The sequence below is a fragment of the Pogoniulus pusillus genome, chromosome 1 (assembly GCF_015220805.1).
Source record: "Pogoniulus pusillus isolate bPogPus1 chromosome 1, bPogPus1.pri, whole genome shotgun sequence".
Taxonomy (NCBI): domain Eukaryota; kingdom Metazoa; phylum Chordata; class Aves; order Piciformes; family Lybiidae; genus Pogoniulus; species Pogoniulus pusillus.
In genome coordinates, this window is record NC_087264.1 from 18,685,771 (window position 1) to 18,700,450 (window position 14,680).

General features: G+C 50.9%; 1 protein-coding gene across 2 annotated transcripts in view; it reads right to left on the reverse strand.

Moving 5' to 3' along the window:
- MDGA2 (MAM domain containing glycosylphosphatidylinositol anchor 2) overlaps positions 1 to 14,680 on the reverse strand; it is a 453,583-nt gene that overhangs the window by 159,824 nt on the left and 279,079 nt on the right. For both annotated transcript variants that reach the window (XM_064142804.1, XM_064142812.1), the window contains exon 6: positions 6,703 to 6,972. In XM_064142804.1, coding sequence (XP_063998874.1) covers positions 6,703 to 6,972 — 270 coding nt within the window. The remainder of the gene's footprint in view (positions 1 to 6,702; positions 6,973 to 14,680) is intronic.

The window sequence follows — 14,680 nt, forward strand, 5'->3', positions numbered from 1 at the left end:
CCTCCCTGGGCAACCCCTTCCAGCCTCTCACCACTCTCATGCTCAATAACTTCTTTTTCACGTCCAGGCTGACTATCCTCACCTCCAGCTTTGTTCCATTCTCCCCAGTCCTGTCACTCCCTGACAGCCTCAAAAGTCCCTCCCCAGCTTTTCTGGAGACCCCTTCAGTTCCTGGAAGGCCACAAGAAGGTCACCTGGGAGCCTCCTCTTCTGCAGCCTGCACAGCCCCAACTCTTTCAGTCTGTGCTCACAGCAGAGCTGCTGCAGCCCTCTGAGCATCCTCCTGGCCCTTCTCTGGACACACTCCAGCATCTCCACATCCCTCTTGTAATGGGGGCTCCAGAACTGGATGCAATACTCCAGGTGGGGTCTCAGCAGAGTGGAGCAGAGGAGGAGCATCACCTCCCTGGCCCTGCTGGCCACACTTCTGCTGCTGCAGCGCAGGCTCTGCTTGGCTTTCTGGGCTGCAAGTGCACACTGCTGGCTCAATGAGCAAGTACTCAAGCTTTTTTGAAAGGATTTTCAAATCCTTTTACATTCTACAGGCCAAGAAGAAGGAAAAAAAAAAAGAAAAAACAACCAAACCAAACCAAACCAAAACCCAACCTATTAAAAAAAGAATCCCAAAGATGTTGATGACTGAAGGGGTTGAAGAAGTTCAGGTTTTAGTGTGTTATTTATTTTAATACCAAACATCCCCTTCTGTGCCAATCTTTCTGGAAAAGGAGGAGATGAAGTAACAGCAGAAAAAAAAGACTAACAAGGAACACAGAACCATAGAATAGTTTGGGTTGGAAAAGACCTTAAAAGTCATAAAATCATACAACTGTTGAGGTTGGAAGAAACCTTTCAGATAATCACATCCAACTGCTGACCTGGAGCTCACAGTCCCACTATTACTGCTAAACCACTGCCACGTCCAAAACCACATCCAAACATAGGATGGGGACTACACCACCTCCCTGGGCAGCCTGTTCCAATGTCTGAATCACAGAATCACAGAATCACAGGTTGGAAGAGACCTCCAAGATCATCCAGTCCAACCTAGCACCCAGCCCTAGACAATCAACCAGACCATGGCACTAAGTGCCCCAGCCAGGCTTGGCTTCAACACCTCCAGGGATGGTGACTCCACCACCTCCCTGGGCAGCCCATTCCAATGCCAATCACTCTCTCTGACAACAACTTCCTCCTAACATCCAGCCTAGACCTCCCCTGGCACAACCTGAGACTGTGTCCCCTTCTTCTGTTGCTGGTTGCCTGGCAGAAGAGACCAACCCCACCTGGCTACAGCCTCCCTTCAGGAAGCTGCAGACAGCAATGAGGTCTGCCCTGAGCCTCCTCTTCTCCAGGCTGCACACCCCCAGCTCCCTCAGCCTCTCCTCACAGGGCTGTGCTCCAGGCCCCTCCCCAGCCTTGCTGCCCTTCTCTCAACACCTTCCAGCACCTCAACATCTCTCTTGAATGGAGGAGCCCAGAACTGGACACAGCACTCAAGGTGTGGCCTGAGCAGTGCTGAGCACAGGGGCACAATAACCTCCCTTGCTCCTTCTGGCCACACTGCTCCTGATCCAGGCCAGGATGCCATTGGCTCTGCTGCCCACCTGGGCACACTGCTGCCTCATCTTCAGCTGCTCTCTACCAGCACCCCCAGCTCCCTCTCTACCTGGCTGCTCTCAGCCACTCTGTCCAGCCTGTATCTCTGCATTTCATTCCTAAATTTAGCATCATGTGAATTAAAGGGAAATCAGCCAAGATTTCAGGCTCCAAGACCATTCCTGACCTTCAGCAGAAAACCTCATGTGTGATTGTCACAGCAGGTAAGAGGCTAGCAGGGAGCTGGCATTCACTCATGCCATGGCTTCTTCCTGCCTATGGGGGAGGAATAACTCCCTGCAGCAACACAGGGGAGGGTTGGACTGCTAGAAACAAGCTCCATGGAGAAGGTTTTGGAAGTGCCGGTGGGCAGCAAGCTCCCCCTGAGACAGGAATGTGCCCTTGTGGCCTCAAGAAGGCAAATGGTCTCCTGAGGTGCACGACTAAGAGTGTGGCCAGCAGGTCAAGGGAGGGTTGCCTCTTGCTCTCCTGTGCCACAGTGAGGTCACATCTGGAGCAATGGATGCAGTTCTGGTCTGCTGAGTGTGAGCATGCTGGAGCCTTGGAGCAGGCTGCCCACAGAAGGTTGTGTTGTCTCATTCTCTAGAGAAACTCCAAAGCTACCTGGATATTGTGAGCAGAGGGCTGGAGCTGCTCAGGTCTGAGGAGAGACTGAGGGAGTTGGGGCTGTGCAGTCTGGAGAGGAGAAGGCTCCCAGGTGACCTTCTTGTGGCCTTTCAGTATCTTAAGTGGGCCACAAGAAAGTTGAGGAAGGACATTTTAGGCTGTCAGGGAGTGATAGGACTGGGGGGAATGGAACCAAGCTAGAAATGGGGAGATTCAGAGTGGATGTTAGGAAGAAGTTGTTCAACATGAGGGTGGTGAGAGCCTGGAAGGGGTTGCTCAGGGAGATGGTGGAAGCCTCATCCCTGGAGGTGTTTAAGGCCAGGCTGGATGAGGCTGTGGGCAGCCTGATCTAGTGTGGGGTGTCCCTGCCCATGGCAAGGAGGTTGGAACTGGCTGATCCTTGTGGTCCCTTCCAACCCTGACTGACTCTATGATTCTGGGCAACTTGCTGATGGGTGCCTCTGCCCCTTCCAGTTTCTTCTGTTCTGGGATTCTGTGACTCTCAGAATTAAAAGGGTCACACAGCAGAGAGCAAAAATGTCTCCTCAAATGCTTTAATGATATTTCCCCATCTCACAGCTCCTGGGCATCTCATGGACATGGTCTTCTATAAATAACCTTGTGAGGGCACATTATCATCATTATACTGTGAGTCATGAAATTTGGACCTGCAGGGAGCTTAGGACTTTGTTTTTCTCCCTCTGGGCTGACCAGTGCTGTCTCCTAGCTCAACTGGAATAGGTTGCCTAGGAAGGTGGAGTCATCATCCATGGAGGTGTTGAAGAAATGTGTGGATGAGACACTTTGGGACACGGTTTAATGGCCATGGTGGTCTCAGATTGATGGTTAGACTCAATGATCTCAGAAGTCTTTTCAACCAAAACAATTCTGTGATTCTATAACAAAAAATACTGAGATTTCTTTTCACACAAAGCTTTTACTCTCCATTTTGCTTGGCCTGAGGATGTGCTTCACTCATATCTACCCTTCACTGCCTCATCACCACTGCAAATCACAGCAGGTTCCTCCAACATCTGTCTTCTGACAACATAGAATCAAGCAGGTTGGAAGAGACCTCCAAGCTCATCCAGCACAACCTAGCACTCAGCCCTAGCCAATCAACCAGACCATGGCACTAAGTGCCTCATCCAGGCTTTAACTCCCAGACCAAGCATCAAAAGTACAGATAGAAATACAACATTATAACTGTTCCATATGTTCATCATTGATCTGGCTGAGGGCACAGAGGGCACTGCCAGCAAGTTTGCTGATGGCACCAAGCTGGGTGCAGTGGCTGCCACAGCAGGAGGCTGTGCTGCCATTCAGCCAGACTGGGACAGGCTGGAGGGGTGGGCAGGGAGAAATGGGATGAAATTCAACAAGGGCAAGGGGAGACTCTGGCACCTGGGAAAGAACAACCCCAGGGAGCAGGATAGGTTGGGGACTGAGCTGTTGGAAGGCAACAAAGGGGAAAAGGCTCTGGGGGTCCTGGTGGATGGGAGGTTGCCCATGAGCCAGCAGTGTGCTCTGGTGGCCAGGACAGACAATGACATCTGGGGTGGGTAGACAAAACAAATCATTTCTTTCTGGACTAAGACACTGATTTCAGGTTGGGTGTACCAGAGGGGAGTGTAAGGAGATACATCTGAGGACACTGCAGGCTGGGTTCATTCCCCTTCATCGCAAAGACTGTTGCAGGGCTGGAGCAGCTCTCTTATGAGGAGAGGCTGAGACTTGGGGGTGTTCAGCCTGCAGAAGAGAAGGTTCCTGGGAGACCTTACAGTTGTATTATGTAGTTGTAGTTGTGGCCAGGAGGGACAATGCCATTCTGGGGTGGATTAGAAGGGCTGTGGTGAGGAGGTTGAGAGAGGTTCTCCTGCCCCTCTGCTCTGCCCTGCTGAGGCCACATCTGCAGTACTGTGTCCAGTTCTGGGCTCCTCTGTTCAAGAGGGACATAGAAGTGCTTAAGAGAGCCCAGCACAGAGCCACAAAGATGCTCAAGGGAATGGAACATCTCTGTTAGGAGGAGAGCCTGAGGGAGCTGGGGCTGTGCTGCTGGCAGAGGAGGAGAGTGAGAGGTGACCTCAGCAGTGGTTATCAAGATGTGCAGGTGAGTGGCAGGAGGCTGGAGCCAGGCTCTGCTGGGTGATGCCCAGGGACAGCACAAGGGGCACTGGGTGGAGCTGAGGCAGAGGAAGTACCATGGAAACATGAGGAGGAATTTTTTTCCCTGTGAGGGTGACAGAGCACTGGAAGAGGCTGCCCAGGGGGGCTGTGGAGTCTCCCTCTCAGGAGATATCCCAAACCTGCCTGGATGTGTTCCTGTGTGATCTGCTGTAGGAGATCCTGCTCTGGTAGTGGGGTTGGACTGGATAAGCTTTGGAGATGCCTTCCAGCCCCTTACACTTCATGACTCTGGGAAACTGAATCTGTGACCATGTCCTGGTGAGGTCCTAGGCTGATGCAATACTGTCCATGATCCCAGAAACAGAAATAGCTTCTGATTGCTTGGCTTTGTGAAGAGCATGATGTGTTGGGCAATACGAAATGAACGAGGGTTATGGCTCTCATAAAACATTCACACCACTGGCTCCCCATCCTGCAGTTTCTCCTGAGGATGATTAATCACATCCCATTATTCAGAGCTCCTACAGTGTGGGAGTTTCTGTTTCACCACCATTCATGGATTAGAGAAAATTTGTTTCAGATGAACTCTTTGGTTCAGGTAGATTAATTCACTCTGACAATGCCCATCGGCCAATGGAAGTTCTCCCAACCAGCTGCCCGTGTCCCTGGGGTTATCCAGAGGGCCAGAAACAACTGGGCAGACTTTCTCTTCCAATCCCAGGGTTGATAGGGTCAGAAGTGACCTCTAGAGATTGTCTAATCAATCTCTTCTGCTAAAGCAGAGTCATCCCAAACAGCATAGCCTGGAGCAATGCCAAAGCAGCTCTGCGCCACCCAGCTAAAGGGTTTGAGTACAAGGAGGGTTTGGAAACTTGCAGGGGTGGAGGCTACAGAACATTCTGCCTGTGGTGACCTGCTTGGGACAACCATGGGTTGCCCCACTGGTGTTAGAGAATTGTTCTGGTTAGAAAAGACTTTCAGATCATCAAGTTCAATGTTTAAGCCTGGACTATCAGGTCACCATTAAGCCTTATCACAGAATTACAGCAACATGCAAGTTGGCAAAGCCCCTCAGGATCACCAAACCCAACCTAGAACCCTGCTCTATAAGATTCACCTTAAACCACAGCCCTAAGCACCACAGCCAAACCATCCTTAAACACATTCAGGCTGAGTGACTCCACCACCTCCCTGGACAGCTCATTCCACTCCCTGACCACTCTCTCCTGGAAAAAACTTCTTCCTAATGTCATAGAATCATAGAATCAAGCAGGGACAGCAACTCCACCACCTCCCTGGGCAGCCCATTCCAATGCCAATCACTCTGACAACAACTTCCACCTAACATCCAGCCTAGACCTGTCCTGGCACAACCTGAGGCTGTGTCCCCTTCTTCTGTTGCTGGGTGCCTGGCAGAAGAGACCAACCCCACCTGGCTACAGCCTCCCTTCAGGGAGCTGTAGGCAGCAATAAGTTCTGCCCTGAGCTTCCTCTTCTGCAGGCTGCACACCCCCAGCTCCCTCAGCCTCTCCTCACAGGGCTGTGCTCCAGGCCCCTCCCCAGCCTTGCTGCCCTTCTCTGGACACCTTCCAGCACCTCAACATCTCTCTTGAATTGAGGAGCCCAGAACTGGATACAGCACTCAAGAGGTGGCCTGAGCAGTGCTGAGCACAGGGGCAGAATAACCTCCCTTGTCCTGCTGGCCACACTGCTCCTGAATTAGCCCAGGATGCCATTGGCTCTCCTGTCCACCTGGGCACACTGCTGCCTCATCTTCAGCTACTCTCTACCAGCACCTCCAGCTCCCTCTCTGCCTGGCTGCTCTCAGCCACTCTGTCCCCAGCCTGTAGTGCTGATTGGGGTTGTTGTGGCCAAAGTGTAGAACCCTGCACTTGGCCTTCTTAAGTCTCATCCCATGATGTCCAATCTAAACCTCCCCAGCCTCAGCTTGAGGCCATTCCCCCTTGTTCTGTCTCCAATCCCCTGTGAGCAGAGCCCAGCAGCAGCCTCTCCACAATGTCCCTTCAGGTATCTGTAGACAGCAATGAGGTCTCTCCTCAGTCTCTTCCTTCTTCACACTACCCATCCCCAGCTCCCTCAGTCTCTCCTCATCAGATTTATTCTCCAGGCCCTTTCCCAGCTTCATTGCCCTCCTCTGGACCTGCTCGAGCACCTCCACAGCTCTCTTGTACTGAGGTGCCCAAAACTGAACACAATACTCAAGGTGTGGCCTCAGCAAAGCCAAGCACAAGGAGATGCCCATTTGGGGACTTAGGACACCACCATCAGAACACTGCTATGGGTTTAGGATTCAGCTCAGCTCCCATGATAAAGCTCTGCAGCTCAGCTTACCTCTCACAATGATGTTGGTGGACTTCTTTGCAGGATTTCCAACGTTGTTGTTGGCAATGCAACTGTAGGTCCCAGCATCTTCTGAGGTGATGGCTGGGATGGTTAAAGTGCCTCCATTCAGGACTGTCTTCTCAGGCAGGACACCAGCAGACCTCACCCATGTCAGGCTAGGGGCTGGCTCCCCTCCTGTGGTCACACAGACTAAAGTGATAGCTTCTCCAGGGTTCACCACTATTGGGTCATCCACAAGAAGCTTAATTGAAGGAGATGCTGCAAAACACAAGGGGGAGAAGAAGTTTCAGTGAGCCTAGGTCTGTTCCTCAGTCCTGTCAAGCACACTCAAGCCACCTGAGATCACAGAATCAGAGAATCTTTTTTCTTGTTGGAAAAGACCTCTAAGATCAAGGCCAGGTTGGATGAGGCCTTGAGCAACCTGTTCCAGTGGGAGGTGTCCCTGACTATGGAGGGGGGTTGGGACTCAATGAGCTTTGACGTCACCTCCAACCTAAAGCATTCTATTACCTTCGAGTCCAACCATCAATCAAACACCACCATGACCATCAATCCATGTCTCCATGTTTCCTGAACACCTCTAGGGATAGTTGACTCCATCACCTCCCTGGGCAGCCTGTTCCAATGCCTGTCCACCCCTGCAGGAAAAATACTGTTCTTAATATCCAACCTAAACCTCCCCTGGCACAATTTCAGGCCATAACAAGCCACATCATAGAATCAGAGAATCAAGCAGGTTGGAAGAGACCTCCAAGCTCATCCAGTCTAACCCAGCACCCAGCCCTAGCCAGTCAACTAGACCATGGCACTAAGTGCCTTATCCAGGCTTCTCTTGAATACCTCCTCAGGGCTCTTCAAATGATCACATTCTTTGATCACCTTCTGTGCTTCTGTGCTTCACAATGTCCCTGAGCAGCCTGTTCCCTGAGCACCTCTTCTCCTTCCAGCCAGGGATGCAGGAATGTGTCAGCCAACACTAATCTGCTCCCGTGGCAAACATGAGCCTGTGCTGACTTCTCTATGTCAGCTTAGACCCAGATGTGGAAACTGATGGAGCAAACCCACAAATTCAGTCCCCTGGTGGAAGACCTGCAGTAATTGACTGGATAAGGCTGGGGGATAGGTTGGACTGGCTGAGCTTGGAGGTCTCTTCCAACCTGACTGATTCTATTCTATTCTAATTTACTTGGGTGAACTACAGAATCATAGAATCATAGAACCAAGCAGGCTGTAAGAGACCTCCAAGTTCAATCAGACCAACCTAGCACCCAGTCCTATACAGCCAACTAGACCCTGGCACTAAGTGCCTCATCCAGTCTTTGCTTTAACTTCTCCTCAGGGCTCTTCAAATGGCTATGAGCCCTTTGAGGTATTCCCCATCCTAATGCTACCACTGACACTTCATTTCTGGCCCTGCTCAGTCATCTTCAGCTGCCAAGCTGAAGGTGGGCAACACTGCAACTGTGATTGCAAAGTAACATCTCATGTATGAGACAGGTGCCAGAATATTGTAGATGAAGTCCTGCAGGAAAAGAATGAGTGGGGAGACACTGGAATGGGCTGTCCAGGGAAGCTGAGGGTGCATCAGAGAATAACAGAATGGTTTAGGTTGGAAGGGACCTCAAAGTTCAGCCAGTTCCAACCTTCCTGTGCCACAGGCAGGAACACCTCCCACTAGAACAGGTCGCTCAAGGCCTCATCCAACCTGGCCTTGAACACCTCCAGGGAGATTGTGGAGCACAGAAGGTCATCTTTGATCACCTTTTGTGCTTCTGTGCTCCTGTGCTCCACAACCTCCCTGGGCAAACTGTGCCAGTGTCTCAAACAACTTCTTCCTAACAGCCACTTTCAATCTCCCTTTTGCCACTTTAAACCCATTCCTCCTCATCCTGGCATGACAAGACCTTGTCATTAGTCCCTCCCCAGCCCTCCTGGAGCCTCTTTCAGATCCTGCAAGGCCACTCCAAGGTCTCCTGGAAGCTTTCTCTTCTCCAGGCTGCAGAGCCCCAACTCTCTCAGCCTGTGCTCATAGCAGAGCTGCTGCAGCCCTCTCAGCATCTTGGTGGCCTCCTCTGGACTGGCTCCAACACTTCCATGTCCTTCTTGTGTTGGAGGCTGCAGAACTGCGCACAGGACTCCAAGTGGGGTCTCAGGAGAGCAGAGTAAAGGAGGAGAAAGTCAGCATGACCTGTGTCAGTATCACATCCTTCAACCTGCTATTCTTTCATCAGATGATGTACTCAGCAGACAGTGGAGCCTGCTTTGGGGATTATGAACTGGGCTGCATTTCGTGTTTCATGCTTAAGCAGATTTTGCTTTGGTGAAGGTAGCAGAAAGAGGCATCCAAATACCTCATGTGCAGCTCCAGACCTCTGAGGTTCAACAACAGGTGGAAGCATTCAGCTAGCCTCACTTTTCTCCCTCCTTTCTGAGTTTCATGGTTTTTCCTGGTGAACAAGTTCACCATGAACCAGTAATGTGCCCTGGCAGCTAAGAAGGCCAGTGGTCTTCAGGGGTAGAATAAGCAGCATGTGGCCAGAGAGAGCTTCTCCTCCCCCTCTACTTTGTCCTAGTGAGGCCATACCTGGAGTCCTGGGCTCTCTGGATCAGGAGAGACAGTGAACTACTGAAGAGCATTCAGTGGAGGCTGCAAAGATGCTGAGGGGCCTGGGAGCATCTCTGTGAGGAGCAAAGGCTGAGAGAATCAGGGCAGCTGAGCCTGGAGAGGAGCAGCCTGAGAGGACATCTTCTCAATGCTCAGCAAGAGCTGAAGGGGAGCAGGGAGGGCAAGAGGCTGGGGATGGACTCTTTTGAGTGGTGCCCAGCGGCACAGCAAGGATCAGTGGCCACAAACATGAACCCAGCAGCTTCCATCTGAAGGTGAGGAGAAACTTGTTTGGTGTGAGGGTGCTGGAGCCCTGCAGCAGGCTGCCCAGAGAGGCTGTGGAGTCTCCTTCTCTGGAGAGATCTGAATCCCACCTGAACACTGTGGTCTCGGGCAAGCTGCTGTGAGTGACCCTGCTTGAGCAGAGGGATTGGACTGGAAAATCTCCAGAGGTTCCTTTCAACCCCAACCATTCTGTGATTCTGTGAACAGCCTTGACAAAGAGCTGCTCCCTACTCCCACCACACATCAAGTCATGAGACAGCAAACAGGAGAGCCACAAACAATGCTTCAAACCTTAGAACAAAGAGACGAAAGCTCTGACACCACCAACCCAACCTGGTGGTGCTGTTTACCATAATGGCCTCATCATCCTCCAGATGAAAGCAGGCCCTTTGCCATCCATCAGACAGTGAGGCAGGGAGAGCAGCTGATGTGATAAAAGGCTGTGAGACTTCCCTTTCATCACAGGGCTCACAACAGTGAGTACATGAAAATTATGGCTTGCATACAGCAGTTCCTCTTTGCTTACACCACACATTTCACTTCCCTACAACCCATCCCAACAGACAAACACAAATCCTCACCAATGCTCTCAACTACAACCCTGAAAAGCCTGAGCTGAAATAAAGGATAAGAATGTTCAGGAATTCAGAAGACATCCTAAAACCAGAGAATCACAGAACTGAGCAGGTTGGAAGAGTCCATTCACTCACCTACATCTCACAATCTCACCATTACTGCTAAGCCACTACCACTACAAGAAGGACATGGAAGTGTTGGAGCCAGTCCAGAGGAGGCCACCAAGATGCTGAGAGGGCTGCAGCAGCTCTGCTATGAGCACAGGCTGAGAGAGTTGGGGCTCTGCAGTCTGGAGAAGAGAAGGCTTCCAGGAAACCTTGCAGCGGCCTTGCAGGATCTGAAGGAGGCTACAGGAGAGCTGGGGAGGGACTACTGAAAAGGTCTTGTCATGCCAGGATGAGGAGGAATGGGTTTGAAGTGGCAGAGGGGAGGCTGAAAGTGGCTGTTAGGAAGAAGCTGTTTGCAGTGAGGGTGGTGAGACACTGGCACAGGTTGCCCAGGGAGGTTGTGGAGCACAGAAGCACAGAAGGTGACCTTTAATCACCTTCTGTGCTTCACAAAGTCCCTGAGCAGCCTGTTCCCTGAGCACCTCTTCTCCTTCCAGCCAGGGATGCAGGAATGTGTCAGCCAACACTAATCTGCTCCTGTGGCAAACATGAGCCTGTGCTGACTTCTCTATGTCAGCTTAGACCCAGATGTGGAAACTGATGGAGCAAACCCACAAATTCAGTCCCCTGATGGAAGACCTGCAGTAATTGACTGGATAGGGCTGGGGGATAGGTTGGACTGGCTGAGCTTGGAGGTCTCTTCCAATCTGGTTGATTCTATTCTATTCTAATTTACTTGGGTGAACTACAGAATTGTAGAATCACAGAATCAAAAAGCTAGAAGAGACCTCCAAGCTCAGCCAGCCCAACCTAGCACCCAGCCCTAGCCAATCAACCAGACCATGGCACTAAGTGCCTCATCCAGGCTTTGCTTCAACACCTCCAGGGACAGTGACTCCACTACCTCCCTGGGCAGCCCATTCCAATGCAAATCACTCTCTCTGACAACAACTTCCTCCTAACATCCAGCCTAGACCTCCCCTGGCACAGCTTGAGGCTGTGTCCCCTTGTTCTATTGCTGGGTGCCTGGCAGAAGAGCCCAACCCCACCTGGCCACAGCCTCCCTTCAGGTAGTTATAGACAGCTTTGCTGGGTTGGTTTTAAAAGACAACCCAACTTTCTCTTTCATTAAGAATTAAAGGTTTCCAGGAATGTTCTGTCTCATACAACTGTGGAATTCCAGATGATGAGGGTGAGAAGGGATCTCTGAAGACCATCCAGTCCAATGCCCCTTCCACAGCAGGGTCACCCACAGCAAGCTGTCCAGGATCACAATACCCAGGAGGGTTTGGAATCTCTCTGATAGATCAGTTTATATCTGAAGAGATCTTCAAGACCATCAAGTTTGACCACTCTGTCAGGTCATCATAAAACTGTGTCCCTCAGACATCACATCTACAGAGCTTTGAAACCCCTCCAGGAACAGGGACTCCTCCACAAGCTTCTTCTAGGCTTTGACCTGCCTTTTTGAGGGAAGAAATTTTCCCTCATGTTCAACCTAAACCTTCCCTGGTGGAGCTTGAGGATATTTTCTCTGTTTTTTTCTTTTACAAAACCTCTTGGATGGTTGAGCTTTCAGAACTATGAAATACTGGGTTGATCTTCTCACAGGCTCTGCTCACTGCTCCCTAGGATAGGACAAGGAGCAATGGATGGAAGCTGCAGCACAGGAGGTTCCAGCTCAACACAAGGGGGAACTTCTCCCCTGGAAGGGTCCCAGAGCACTGGCACAGGCTGCCCAGAGAGGTTGTGGAGTCTCCTTGTGTGGAGCCTTTCAAGGCCTGTCTGGATGTGTTCCTCTGTGATCTGTTTTAGATTGCATTGCCCTGCTCTGGCAGGGGGGGTTGGATTTGATGATCTCCTTGGGTCCCTTCCAACCCCTGACATCCTGTGAGCCTGAGATCTTCTCAATAGGAGAGAAAGAGAGAGAGGGAAAAAAAGGTTTTCTCTTATTTACTTCACTTTGAGAGACTTCTGTGACTGAACACCACTGTGGGATGTAAATCCAAGCTGTGCAATTCATCTTCATCATCAGACTTCTTCTTTTTGTGTGTGTGTGTGGTTTGTTGTGTTTGGTTTGGGTTTTTTTTTGGGGGGGAGGGGACACACACCAGCATGATTAAAAACTGGAGCAGGCATTTATAAAGATGACAACATGATGCCAAGCAATTAGAATAGTTGATGATGATATCAAAATGTTGTCAGAGGATTATTAAAACTCAGGCTTCAGGGCATAAAATGCAGCTCATTCTGCAAAGGGGAGGGCAGACTATCACAGATCTGTCTGCTGCAGTCTTCTCAGATGGCTCCTGCTGGCTCTTGTTAAGCACAGCCAGGAGGATCTCATCCAAGAAGACAATGCCTATGTCTGGACACTCCTCCTATCTCTAAAGCATCTAGAAGGACTGAAGCTCAGCAAGGACACCTCACCAGGCACTCCTGGCAGCTCAAGCTGTGAGGTTTGTTTAGACAGCAGGAAATCACAGAGCAAGAGACAGAAGGCAGCAGAGATAAAACCTTGAGGCATCTTGAATACTGTGTTCACTTTTGGGCTCCCCAGCTGAAGAGGGTCAGGGATCTGCTGGAGAGGGTCCAGTGGAGGGCTGTGAGGATGATGAGGGGACTGGAGCACTGCCTGATGAGGAGAGGCTGAGGGACCTGGGACTGCTTAGTCTGGAGGAGAGAAGACTGAGAGGGGATTTAATCAATGTCTATCACTATCTGAGGGCTGAGGGTCTGGGGGGGGGCAGGCTCTGCTCAATTGCTCCTTGGGATAGGACAAGGAGCAGTGGATGGAAGCTGCAGCACAGGAGGTTCCAGCTCAACACAAGGGGCAACTTCTTTCCTGGAAGGGTCCCAGAGCACTGGCACAGGCTGCCCAGAGAGGTTGTGGAGTCTCCTTGTGTGGAGCCTTTCCAGGCCTGTCTGGATGTGTTCCTGTGTGCCCTGAGCTAGATTGTGTGGTCCTGCTCTGGCAGGGGGGTCTGGACTCAATGAGCTCCTTGTGTCCCTTCCGAACCCTAATATTCTTTAAGCCTGCAATCTGACCCTTACTCAAATGACAGCATTGCTCTCCTGGTCTGATATAGCCCAAAAACTGGTCCTGGTGAGTGCTGTCACTTCCTAGTTCAGTCTTTGCTCAGTGAGGCTGTTTCTAGGACAAAGAAGCTGATGGGGACAGTTCCTGCCAAGGGCTGGACTGCAGAAAGGCTCTGCCTGAGACTTGCTCTTCTGCACAGCAAGGTCACTGCCACAGCTTGTGCCACACTTGGATGGGGCAGGAAAGCAAAAGTGGCACCAGCAAGGAGGAGCAGGCAGGACAAGACACCCTCAACTGCCCAACAAGGGATTGTAGCCCATGGATGGCACCTTCAGGAGCAAGCTGAGGGATACTGAGGGCCAAGCCTCTCCTTCCCTATCAAGATTGTCACCACTCTTCTCAGTGGTGTCCAGCAACAGGACATGGGCCAAAAGGCACAAAGGGGAACTATCTCAACAGGAGGAGAAACCTGTCTGTTGTAAGGGTGCTGGAACCCTGGAGCAGGCTGCCCAGAAAGGTTGTGGAGTCTCCTGCCCCAGAGAGACTCCAAAGCCACCTGGACGTTGTGATCCTGGGTAAGCTGCTGTAGGTGCTCCTGCTTTAGCAGAGTGGTTGGACAAGATCACAGAACCACAGGACCTCAGAAGTTGGAAGGAACCTCCCTGGAGGTGTTCAGAACCAGGTTAAATGAGACCTTGAGCAACCTGCTCTAGTGGGAGGTGTTCCTGCCTATGGCACAGGGAGGTTTGAACTGTCTGAGCTTTGAGGTCCCTTCCAACCTAAACCATTCTAGGATCCTATGATGTAGCCTACAGAGCAAAACCATGATGCCAGTGTGCATAGTACTTACACTGAGACCAATATTCATGTCTGGGCTGAGTTTCTGGAATGGAGAAAATGTCACAACTGGCTTCAGGGATTAGTGGAAATGCAGAAGACAACTAACACTTTAATAGCAGTATCAAAGTGAAGGCAGAAAGTCATGTCCTTGACAACTTGCTTGTCTATGATGAATAAAAATGAGAGTATCTTTAATTCCTCTGCTTTTGTGATATTACTTCATACAAGGAGCTGAAGGAAGTGATTATGGTTTCACATACACACATCTGTGAGTTTCTAGCCATCCATTTCTCTTCCAGCCATGATTTCCTGCAGGAATGCAATGCAGGTCCTCTGAACTCCACATTATGAAAAGTCCTGATCACACAATCATAGACTCATAGAATCAAGCAGGTTGGAAGAGACCTCCAAGCTCATCCAGCCCAACCTAGCACCCAGCCCCAGCCAGTCAACCAGACCATGGCACTAAGTGCCACAGCCAGGCTTTGCTTGGACACTCTGAAGGGTGTTCAA